At 49.5% G+C, this 12,323-nt stretch overlaps 1 protein-coding gene across 7 annotated transcripts in view; it reads right to left on the reverse strand.

Annotated features, from left to right (window-relative positions):
• LOC125629199 (uncharacterized) overlaps window positions 1-12,323 on the reverse strand; it is a 35,949-nt gene that overhangs the window by 19,427 nt on the left and 4,199 nt on the right. For 2 of the 7 annotated variants that reach the window (XM_075124101.1, XM_075124106.1), the window contains exons 2-3: window positions 3,364-3,452; window positions 2,549-2,675 (exon numbers count right to left, since the gene is read on the reverse strand). In XM_075124101.1, the coding sequence (XP_074980202.1) occupies window positions 2,549-2,675; window positions 3,364-3,452 (216 nt within the window). Of the gene's footprint in view, window positions 1-2,548; window positions 2,676-3,363; window positions 3,453-11,006; window positions 11,233-12,129; window positions 12,271-12,323 lie in introns of those variants that run through there. The other 5 variants (XM_075124102.1, XM_075124105.1, XM_075124104.1 and 2 more) reach the window with 5 other exon arrangements.

Here is a 12,323-nt window from a genome sequence, read left to right on the forward strand (position 1 = left end):
AGGGACTCTCTTTCTGCCCTGCCACCCCCACAAACATGATACAGTTCTGCGGTGATCTGAAAGCCTACTTTCGCCGTCTCCAACTCAAAGAATACTTTCAAGATAACACTGAACAGCTCACTGATACACAGATACCCTCCCACCAACAGCACAAGAAGAACTCCACATGGACTCCTCCTGAGGGTCGAAATGATAGTCTGGACCTATACATAGAATGCTTCCGCCGATGTGCACAGGCAGAAATTGTGGAAAAACAACACCGCTTGCCTCATAATCTAAGTCGTGCAGAATGCAATGCCATCCACAGCCTTAGAAACAACCCTGACATTATAATCAAAGAGGCTGATAAAGGAGGTGCTGTTGTTACATGAACAGATCTGACTACCAAAAGGAGGCTGCTAGACAACTCTCCAATACCAAATTCTACAGGCCACTTTCCTCAGATCCCACTGAGGAATACACTAGGAAACTGCACCATCTACTCAGGACACTCCCTACGCTAACACAGGAACAAATCAACATACCCTTAGAGCCCCAACCAGGGTTATTCTATCTACTACCCAAGATCCTCAAACCCGGAAACCCTGGACGCCCCATCATCTCGGGCATTGGCACTCTCACTGAAGGACTGTCCGGATATGTGGACTCTCTACTCAGACCCTACGCCACCAGCACTCCTAGCTATCTCAATTTCACCACTGATTTCCTGAGAAAACTTACAATGCACTGGCGATCTTCTAAAAAACACCATCCTAGCCACCATGGACATCGAGGCTCCCTACACAAACAACCCACACACAGATGGAATACTAGCTGTCAGGAACAGTATCCCTGATGATGCCACAGCACAACTGGTTGCTGAGCTCTGTAACTTTATCCTCACGCACAATTATTTCAAATTTGGTAACAATATATTCCTCCAGACCAGTGGCTCCGCTATGGGAACCCGCATGGCCCCACAATATGCCAACATTTTTATGGCTGACCTGGAACATTGCTTCCTCAGCTCTCATCCACTCACGCCCCTTCTCTACCTACGTTACATTGATGACATCTTCATCATCTGGACCCATGAGAAGGAAACCCTGGAAGAACTCCACCATGATTTCAACAGCTTCCACCCCACCATCAGCCTCAGCCTGGACCAATCTACAAGGGAGGTCCACTTCCTAGACACCACGGTGCAAATAAGTGACTGTCACGTTAACACCACCCTATACCAAAAACCCACTGAATGCTATGCCTACCTTTATGCCTCTAGATTCCATCCCGGACACACCACACGATCCACTGTCTATAGCCAAGCGCTGATGTACAACCGCATTTGCTCCAACCCCTCAGACAAAGACCAACACCTACAAGATCTTCACCAAGCATTCTCAAAACTACTATACCCACACGAGGAAATAAGGAAACAGATCAACAGAGCCAGACGTGTACCCAGAAGCCTCCTGCTGCAAGACAAGCCCAAGAAAGAAACCAACAGAACTCCACTGGCCATCACATACAGTCCTCAGCTAAAACCTCTCCAACACATCATCAGTGATCTACAACCCATCCTGGAAAACAATCCCTTACTTTCACAGGCCTTGGGAGGCAGGCCAGTCCTTGCCCACAGACAACCCGCCAACCTGAAGCATATTCTCACCAGCAATGACACACCGCACCATAGTAAATCTAACTCAGGAACCAATCCATGCAACAAACCTCGATGCCAACTCTGCCCACATATCTACACCAGCGACACCATCACAGGACCTAACCAGATCAGCCATACCGTCACCGGCTCATTCACCTGCATGTCCACCAATGTTATATACGCCATCATGTGCCAGCAATGCCCCTCTGCTATGTACATCAGCCAAACTGGACAGTCTCTATGTAAAAGGATAAATGGACACAAATCAGCTATTAGGAATGGCAATATATAAAAACGTGTAGGAGAACACTTCAACCTCCCTGGACACTCAATAGCAGATTTAAAGGTAGCCATCCTGCAGCAAAAAAACTTCAGGACCAGACTTCAAAGAGAAACTGCTGAGCTTCAGTTCATTTGCAAATTTGACACCATCAGCTCAGGATTAAACAAAGATTGTGAATGGCTACCCAACGACAAAACCAGTTTCTCCTCTCTTGGTGTTCACACCTCAACTGCTAGAAGAGGGCCTCATCCTCCCTGATTGAGCTAACCTCATTATCCCTAGCCTGATTCTTGCTTGCATATTTATGCCTGCCACCCCCAAAAGCTCATGGAATTGGAAAAGGTTCAGAAAAGGGCAACAAAAATGATTAGGGGTATGGAACAGTTATGCCAGACCTAACCCCCAGTTTTACTTGAGCGAACAGGAGATATTTGACTCTGCGATACTGCTCCTGTGCTCTGTTCCCAAAGTGTTCTGGAGCAGGGGAGGGTCTCTGGTCGTGTGTGTCTCACTGGCATATTGGGGTGATGCTGAAACAGGACAGAGTAGAGATGGCATTGTAGGGATGGTATGAACCTCATCTCTTCAGTTCCCCTTCCAAGAACAGAGGGGACAGGAATCCTTACCCAGTGTGGTCACATTCTCATAGTTCTCCTGCATGACATCCCTGAAGAGGGCTCTCTGAGCGGGGTCCAGCAGAGCCCATTCTTCCCTGGTGAAATACACAGCCACCTCCTCGAAGGTCACCGGCCCCTGAAAGAGCAAGAGTCCAACACTCGGTACCTGTTTCCCCACTCACAGCCCCACTATTTGTGGGGGAGAGGAGCCAATCAAATGGAGCTCTAGGTGCATTGCAGTCAACAGAGTCCCACCCCCACCCCGCTCAGAGCATCCAGGAAACACCAGGGTGAGGGGGCGAAGAGAGACCCCCTCCTCTCTCCCAGCAGATCCATCACACACCTACTAGACACAGACTGATACAGGAGATGGAGCCCTTAGCAGGGTCCAGGGAGAGCTTCCTGGTCGGAAGCCCAATACCCTTCTCATTGTGAGGAGCTGGATATGAAGGGAGGGGCAGCTCCAATATGCCTGACAGGTGGGTGCCCCCTTCATATCTCACAGCACTCGCTGGTTAGTTGGATCAGGCTCCAGCACTATGAGCCAGTTTTCCTAGCTCCATCTAGGTGGGTTATTTTCTGTTTCACAAATCAGGGCATTTCCACCTCCGAACCTCATGGGTCTGTTCCTAGAATCTACGCCACTTATTAAACAACTCCCAGCAGCTTTGCCACCCCCTGTCCTCCTCCCTTTCTCCACCCTGTGCATTTCCTGCTCCGCTCCAACCTCCAAACCAGATGGTGCAAACCTTCCCATCTCCGGCGAATTTGCTGTCCCTCTTACTCCTGCAGGAGCCCACCAGCAACCCCCCGATAATCCCTACCTGAACTGGCTCCTCTGCAGCCATTTCTCTTCCCTGTTCCAAGGGAGGATGGGATGAGCTGGAGAGAAACATGCACGTCATTCTGCAGCCTGGGAGGGTGAGAAGGGCAGTTGTGGGGGTTTCAGAACAGGCTTCCGTTAATTTCACATCAGAATTCCCCCAGGCCTTTCCCTGCAGACAGACACCCTAGATTCTGCCATGTTGGAAAAATGCTTGATCTGTTTATTACAGCGCAGACCTGGTCCCTCCTGCCAGGCTAAGCCCACAGAGAGATTTTTAACCTCCTTTCTCCCTCGTCCCCTCACTCTGTGCACTGGGCATGACAGTGATCCCAGGAGTCTGCAGGGGAAGCCCAGACAGAGCCCCTGGCACAGCACCAGGCACCCTCTAACCCACTGCCCCCCAGCTTCCCCAAGAGACCCCCCACCCCCACTCTTCTGCAGCCAACAGGCCCCCAGTGATACCCACTTCCAGGACCCATAGCCTCAGGGCTGTGCACATCAGAACCATCCCCTGAAACCCCAAACCTCCAGAACCCACCAACCTGACTAGGGTAACCCCTGCCCAGTCACCCAGAGGCCTCCCTCTTCAGCTCCAGCTGCAATCCCCTCCCCACCCCCAACAGTGTTACCTCACAGTGTTTGATAAGTGGATAGAAAGTTATCACCGCCCCCTGCTGGCCATTCAGACAGGCAGAGGGAGCCCTGGGGGATGCTTCTTTAACAGGAGAATGGAAGGCCTGGAGGGCCAAAACAGGTAAGAAATTTCCATGCCCTGTCACCAGCAAATAATGGCCACCATGGATCCACCCCAGAGGTGGCTACATCTTAACACATTGGGAAGCAACCCCTCATATTAAATTAGAAATAGACAACTAGAGAGAAGTGGGGCAAATGTTTGGGGTATTTTATATCAATCTTTGAGATTTGCAGAGAAAACGTGTCACAAACTACGTATTTGATAACATGAGAGAAAAACACCAAGATCTGAGGGGATTTTATATTGCTATTAAATAACTAAAGGGAAAAGGGGGACGGTTTGACTGGATTTTATATGACAGTCCAATACATAAACACAAAGTGATGGTTCCTCCCACTGCCACCATTCACATGGGCAGAAGGGATCCCTTTCAGGAGCTGCTTTAAGAGGGCAAGGGAGAGGGAGCTAGAAGGCTCCCTGGACAAAGGAAGGGGGTTGCAGCAGGGGATGGACAGGTGACTGGCAACTGAGGGCTGGGGGCAACTGTGTTGGGAGTTTGGGGGCAGCAGGTGGGATTGGGAAACGGGGTCCGGGCAGTCTCCATGGGGGACACGTGCAACTCCCTTCCCTGCCCTTGCAGAGAACGGGCATCTCATCCCATCCCCACTCCATGGGCAGCCAGGTTTTGGGGAATGACTCCGGGCAACAATTTCCCACCTACACAAGGACAAATCGCTGCAGATAAAACGGGTGGGAAAACCTGCCACATCAGAGAGATTTTAAATTGACATTTGAGAATTATGGAGCGAACAGGACAAAATGGGGGGAGATTAGAGAGCTGATCATTTGGGGGCAAATCTTCCTGGATTTTATAGCCACAGGTGATAATGAGAGAGAAAAGGGGAAAAACTTGAGAGAGAATTTGTATGTGGGAGGAAGTGGCACAAACAGGGAAAGGATCCAATTAACTCACCTCCCCCCTTCCCCTGCCCACCACTTCTCCCCTGGGAATTTCCAAGCTGCACAGACACAGTTCAACCCCTCTCTTCCCGCCCCAATGACCTTCCCCTCCCTGCAACTCCTGCTTCTCCCCTCCCCTCCCTTCCATTCTTGACACCTTCCCCCACACCAAAGGGGACACCCTCTGCCAGTGCCTCACCAGGAGCTTAACTCCCGCTCCTCCCCCCAGCCCTGATTTTACCTCTCAGCCCCTCTCCTAATCCTGCCTCCAGCTGCTTGACCCCCTTGACCAGTCAATTTCCGCCCCCTGATCAGACCCTGACCACCCCCCTCCTGCTCAACTCAGGCCACAGAATCTCACCCACCCATTCCTGTAACAACCCCCTACTTATGTCTGAGCTATTGAAGTCCTCAAATCATGGTTTAAAGACTTCAAGGTGCAGAGAATCCTCCAGCAAGTGACCTGTGCCCCACGCTGCAGAAGGAGGCAAAAAAGCCCCAGGGCCTCTGCCAATCTGCCCTGGAGGAAAATTCCTTCCTGACCTCAAATATGGCAATCAGCTAAACCCTGAGCATGTGGGCAAGACTCACCAGCCAGATATCCAGGAAAGAATTCTCTGTACTAACTCAGATCCCACCCCATCTAACATCCCATCACAGGCCATTGGTTATATCTACCGCTAATAGTCGAAGATCAATTAATTGCCAAAATTAGGCTATCCCCTCATATCATCTCCTCCATAAACTTATCAAGCTTAGTCTTGAAGCCAGATATGTCTTTTGCCCCCCCTGCTTCCCTTGGAAGGCTGTTCCAGAACTTCACTCCTCTGATGGTTAGAAACCTTTGCCTAATTTCAAGTCTAAACTTCCTGATGGCCAGTTTATATCCATTTGTTCTTGTGTCCACATTGGTACTGAGCTTAAATAATTCCTCTCCCTCTCTGGTATTTATCCCTCTGATATATTTATAGAGAGCAATCATATCTCCCCTCAACATTCTTTTAGTTAGGCTAAACAAGGCAAGCTCCTTGAGTCTCCTTTCATAAGACAGATTTTTTCATTCCTCGGATCATCCTAGGAGCCCTTCTCTGTATTTGTTCCAGTTTGAATTTATCCTTCTTAACCATGGGAGACCAGAACGGCACACAGTATTCCAGATGAGGTCTCACCAGTGCCTTGTATAACGGTACTAAAACCTCCTTATCCCTACTGGAAATACCTCTCCTGATGCATCCCAAGACCGCATTAGCTTTTTTCACGGCCATATCACATTGACGGCTCATAGTCATCCTGTGGTCAACCAATACTCCAAGGTCCTTCTCCTCCTCCGTTACTTCTAATTGATGCTTCCCCAGCTTATAACTAAAATTCTTGTTATTAATTCCTAAACGCATAACCTTACACTTCTCACTATTAAATTTCATCCTATTATTATTACTCCAGTTTACAAGGTCACCCAGATCCTCCTGTATGATATCCTGGTCCTTCTCTAAATTGGCAATACCTCTCAGCTTTGTATCATCCGCAAACTTTATTAGCACACTCCCACTTTTTGTGCCGAGGTCAGTGATAAAAAGATTAAATAAGATTGGTCCCAAAACTGATCCTTGAGGAACTCCACTGGTAACCTCCCTCCAGCCTGACAGTTCATCTTTCAGTAGGACCCGCTGTAGTCTCCCCTTTAACCAATTCCTTATCCATCCACCTTTCAATTTTCATATTGATCCCCATCTTTTCCAATTTAACTAATAATTCCCCATGTGGCACTGTATCAAACGCCTTACTGAAATTTAGGGAAATTAGATCCACTGCGTTTCCTTTGTCTAAAAAATCCGTTACTTTCTCAAAGAAGGAGATCAGGTTGGTCTGACATGATCTACCTTTTGTAAAACCATGTTGTATTTTGTCCCATTTACCATTGACCTCAATGTCCTTATCTACTTTCTCCTTCAAAATTTTTTCCAAGACCTCGCGTACTACAGATGTCAAACTAACAGGCCTATCGTTACCCGGATCACTTTTTTTACCTTTCTGAAAAATAGGAACTATGTTAGCAATTCTCCAGTCATACGGTACAACCCCTGAGTTTACAGATTCATTCATTAAAAATTCTTGCTAATGGGCTTGCAATTTCATGTGCCAATTCGTTTAATATTCTTGGATGAAGATTATCTGGGCCACCCGATTTAGTCCCATTCAGCTATTTGAGTTTCGCTTCTACCTCAGATATGGTAATAACTACCTCCATATCCTCGTTCCCCTTTATCATCCTACCATTATCCCTAAGCTCCTCATTAGCCTCATTAAAGACTGAGGCAAAGTATTTGTTTAGATATTGGGCCATGCCTAGATTATCCTTAACTTCCACTCCATCCTCAGTGTTTAGCGGTCCCACTTCTTCTTTCTTTGTTTTCTTCTTATTTATATGGCTATAGAATCTTTTACTATTGGTTTTAATTCCCTTTGCAAGGTCCAATTCTATTTGACTTTCAGCCTCTCTCACTTTATCCCTACATGTTCTGACCTCAATAAGGTAGCTTTCCTTGCTGATCCCTCCCATCTTCCACTCCCTGTATGCTTTCTGCTTTTTCTTAATCACCTCTGAGATGCTTGCTCATCCAGCTTGGTCTACAACTCCTGCCTATGAATTTTTTCCCCTTTCTTGGGATGCAGGATTCTGATAGCTTCTGCAGCTTTGACTTGAAGCAATCCCAGGCCTCCTCTGCCTTTAGATCCATAAATTCTTCAGTACAATCCACTTCCCTAACGAATTTCCTTAATTTTTGAAAGTCAGCCCTTTTGAAATCAAAAACCCGAGTCGCAGATTTGTTTTTGTTTATCCTTCCTTTCAGTTTGAACTGAATTAGCTCATGATCACTTGAATCAAGACTGTCCCCTACAACCATTTCTTCTATGAGGTCCTCACTACTCACCAAAACCAAATCTAAAATGGCATCCCCTCTACTCAGTTTAGCAACTACTTGATGAAGGAATCCATCAGCTATCGCATCTAGGAAAATCTGAGCCCTATTATTATTACTAGCAGTTGTCCTCCAGTCTACATCTGGGAAGTTAAAGTCTCCTATGATCACGCAGTTTCCATTAGTATTTACTTCATTAAAAACATTAAAGAGGACTCTATTCATATCCAAATTAGATTCAAGCAGTCTATAGCACACCCCAAGCACTATCCCAGGGGAGGCTCTAATAGTTTTCTTCTCCAATGTAATTTTTGCCCAGAAGGACTCTGTCTTATGCATTCCATCGCTTCTTATTTCTATACAGTCTACCTCATCCTTGATATACAATGCCACTGCACCACCTTTACCTTTATTTCGGTCTTTCCTAAACAGCACATACCCTTCAATACCTGTAGTCCAGTCATGACTACTGTTCCACCATGTTTCTGTTATCCCTAGAATATCTGGTTTCACTTCCTACACCAGTAGCTCTAGTTCCTCCATTTTGTTACCTAGTCTCCGTGTACAAACATCTTAATTTTTGTTGTTTGGCCTCGCTCACATTCTTTACCCGATTAGGCACAGACATTCTACCAGGTTTCAGAGTAACAGCCGTGTTAGTCTGTATTCGCAAAAAGAAAAGGAGTACTTGTGGCACCTTAGAGACTAACCAATTTATTTGAGCATTCTACTGCCACTATGACCTATTAGACTAGCCTCCACACTGCCCTTCCTCCTTATGTCCATTCTCCTACCCATGGCTGTATCCTTTCTACTTTGTTTTCTTCCCTCTCAATGTTAAAATCCGGCGTGGAGATTACCTGAACATCTCCCAACCATCTCCCCCAAATTCCGAGTTTAAAGCTCTCTTAATGAGTTGTGCCAGCCTCCATCCTAGAAGTCTATTTCCTTCCCTACTCAGATGAAGTCCATCCCGAGAGAATTGTCCTCTGTGCATCCTCTCCATACACCATCCTCTCCATAGCACCAGCAGGAGAGTGAATTTGTGTGGGGGGTGGAGGGTGAGAAAACCTGGATTTGTGCTGGAAATGGCCCACCTGTTGATCACTTTAGATAAGCTATTACCAGCAGGACAGTGGGGTGGGAGGAGGTATTGTTTCATATTCTCTGTGTGTATATAAAGTCTGCTGCAGTTTCCACGGTAAACATCTGATGAAGTGAGCTGTAGCTCACGAAAGCTCATGCTCAAATAAATTGGTTAGTCTCTAAGGTGCCACAAGTACTCCTTTTCTCCATACATCCCAAAGCCCTCCTTAGAGCAACACTCCCCGAGCCATCTGTTGATAGTCATAATCTTGTCACACCTTTGTTGCCCTTCTCTAGGAACAGGCAGAATCCCACTGAAGATCACCTGAGCCTCGATTCCACCAGCCTGGCACTCACTGGGGTCTCCTCTCTCTCCAGAGCTGCTCACCACTAAAATCTGTGTGGGTGTCACCAGAGCTAAGGTAGTTCAGCTCTGGAATAGTCTTACAAGGGTGGCTGCGGAGTCTCTTTCCCTGGAAGTTTTTAAGAACAGGTAGGACAAACCTCTGTCAGAGACCATCTACCTATACTTGGTCCTGCCTTGGCAGAGACAGCTGGACTTGATGACATCTTGAGGTCTTTTCCAGCCCTACATTTCTATGATGCTATGCAATATATACGTATAAAACACAACATACAGAAAAAAAATCCCACCACAACATAATGTCAGGCAATTCAGAAAAACAAAAATCTACACTCCACACCATAAGATGACACAATACAAAGAAGAAGAAAGCAACACAAGGCAAACTAACACACCCTAGGACAAAAGTACACAGTGGAAAAGAGCTCAACTCAAACCAACACAACACAGACACCAAACAAGCTGAGGCAAAACAATGCACCATAAAATCATGCAATACAGCATGGTGCGATCACAGTTCCAAATGGCATGATGCAAAACAGTTCAGCATAGAACAGGAAAGCACAAAACAGAATTATTTCAATGTAGGCATGGAAGGGATCTTGAGAGGTCGTCTACTCAAGCCTCCTGTGATGAGGCAGGACTAAGTATCCCTAGACATTCCCAGACTGGTGTATCTCTAACGTGGTCTTAAAAACCTCCAATGAAGGAAATTCCACAACAGCTCTTGGAAGCCAATGAGATGCAAACAAAGACCAAAACAAAGCTGTAAACACACAAGTTGAGCTTGGGGTTAAGAGGAGAAGCAAGAATCAAACAATCTGGGTTCAGTTCCCAGTTTTGCCCCAAATTTTCCAAGCAAACTTGAGCAAATTACTTCAGCTCTCTGAGCTTCATTTTCCCCATCTGTAAAACAGAGAGTAGCCACCCACCATTTGCCTATTTAGCCTTTGAGCTTTTTGTGGCAAGGACTCTCTGTCACTGTGGGCATGTCTACACTGCAGTTAGACACCGGTGGCTGGCCCTTGCCCCCTGAGTTGTGCTCACACAGCTCAGGCTGCGGGGCTGTTTAATTGTGGTGTAGATGTTCCGGCTTGGTCTGGCACCCTCCCACCTTGCAGGGTCCTACAGCCTGGCTCCAACCCGAGCCCAGACATCTACACTGCAATTAAACAGCCCCTTTCCTGAGCCTTGTGAGCCTGAGTGGGTTTATAATGGCAGTGTAGAGATACCCTTGGTGTCTGTTCAGCACTGTCACAATAGGGACCCTGCTCTTTGTCAGTGTCTATGCAGAGCCCTGCACAACAGGGGGCCTGATCTCAGTCGAGGGCTCTGCATCTCCCGGAGTTACAGGAACCCTGATTTTGCTTGCGGTCCCTGCAGCATCTGGCAAAATGTGGGGGTAGGGTCTCTGGCAGGGTCTATGCAGTGCCAAGTACAGTGGTGGGGTGTGATCTTGGTCGGGGGTCAGTTCAGTCCCAGGCCCAACGGGGACACAGGTCTCAATGGAGGTCTCTGAAGTGCCCAGCACAATGGAGGCAGCAATCTGGGCCGCAGTCGTGCACTGCCTGGCACAAGGGGGGCTGTGATCTCAGTCCAGGTCTCAGTTTTACCTGGGAAAATGGGGGGGCCTGATGTCAGTTGGGGTCTCTGCAATGCCCAGCGCAACAAGAGTGCATATCTCAACTGGGGTCTCCACAGCACCTGTCACAACGGTGGGGTCTGGCCTCTGTTGGGGTCTCTGAAGCACCTGGCAGAACAGGAGCCAGATCTCAGTTGGGGTCTCAGCAGTTCCAGGATCAACAAGGTGCCTGATTTTGTTTGCCATCTCTGCAGCACCTGGCACAATGGGAGCCCGATTTCACTGGGTGTTGATGCAGAGCCTGGCACAACAGGGGCCCAGAGCTCAGACAGGGTCACTGTAGCCCCTGGCACAACAAGGTCCCTGCTCTCTGAGCGGGTCTCCGCAGTTCCTGGCATGAGTGCCCCAAACTTGGTCAGGGTCTGTGCAGTGCCAGCTCACTGGGGGACCTGATCTCACTGGCTGTGGGGAGGGGCTGGCAGGGGGGTCTGGGAACATGACTAGCAGGTGGGGGGGGGGGAGGGCTGCTGGGTTGGGAAGGGTGGGGGAGGGGAAGTAGCAGGGGCTGGGAAACCGAGGACTGGGCCATCTCCATGGGGGGGGGGCACTTGCTCCTCCCTCCCCTTTCTGGGCCTTTCCAGGCCCTGTGGCCAGCAGAGCGCGGCCCCCCCCAGCCCAGCCCAGCGGTGTCCCTGTCTCAGGGCTCTGCCCGTTTCAGAAATCACTCCGGGAACGATTCCCCCCTAAACCGGGACAAGTCACTGCAGGTAAAATGGGGGGGGCACCCCCCCAACGCTGAGATTTGAACTGGCCACGGGCGAAGTGGGGAGGAAACGGGGTCCGGGGGGGGCAGAGCCCGTCTCAGGGAGGTGGGGGAAAGGGGGGGTCACCCGGGCTGCTGCTCGTCGCTGCCGGGAGCGAAAGGGGGCAGGGCGGAAACGGGGGGAGCCCCGGGGGGGGGGCAGCGGTAAATCCGAGGGGATCTCAGCCCCCCCCCCCCGGCCATGTCCGGGCTGCGCCGACATTTTCCCTCCGCCCCTTTCCCCAGGTCTCCCCCCCCCGCCCGGCCCCACGCAGGGACCCCGGGGGGGCTGGTTCCCCCCCCCGGACACTGGGGCAGCGTCACCGCCCGGCCCCGGGGCTCGCTCCGGTACCTAGAGGCTGCAGCTCCGCAGCGGGGCGGCCCCAGGGCGGGAGCGGGGCCGGGGCCGGGGGGGTGAACGAAGGTCTCCCCGGCACAGACCCTTCGGCCCAGCCCGGCCCCGCAGCCACGGGTGAGCGCTGTCTCTGCGCATGCCCGACTCTCCCCCCCCCCCCCGCCGGATCTGCGCATGCCCAGAGCCGGGCG

The sequence above is a fragment of the Caretta caretta genome, chromosome 28, assembly GCF_965140235.1.
Source record: "Caretta caretta isolate rCarCar2 chromosome 28, rCarCar1.hap1, whole genome shotgun sequence".
NCBI lineage: Eukaryota > Metazoa > Chordata > Testudines > Cheloniidae > Caretta > Caretta caretta.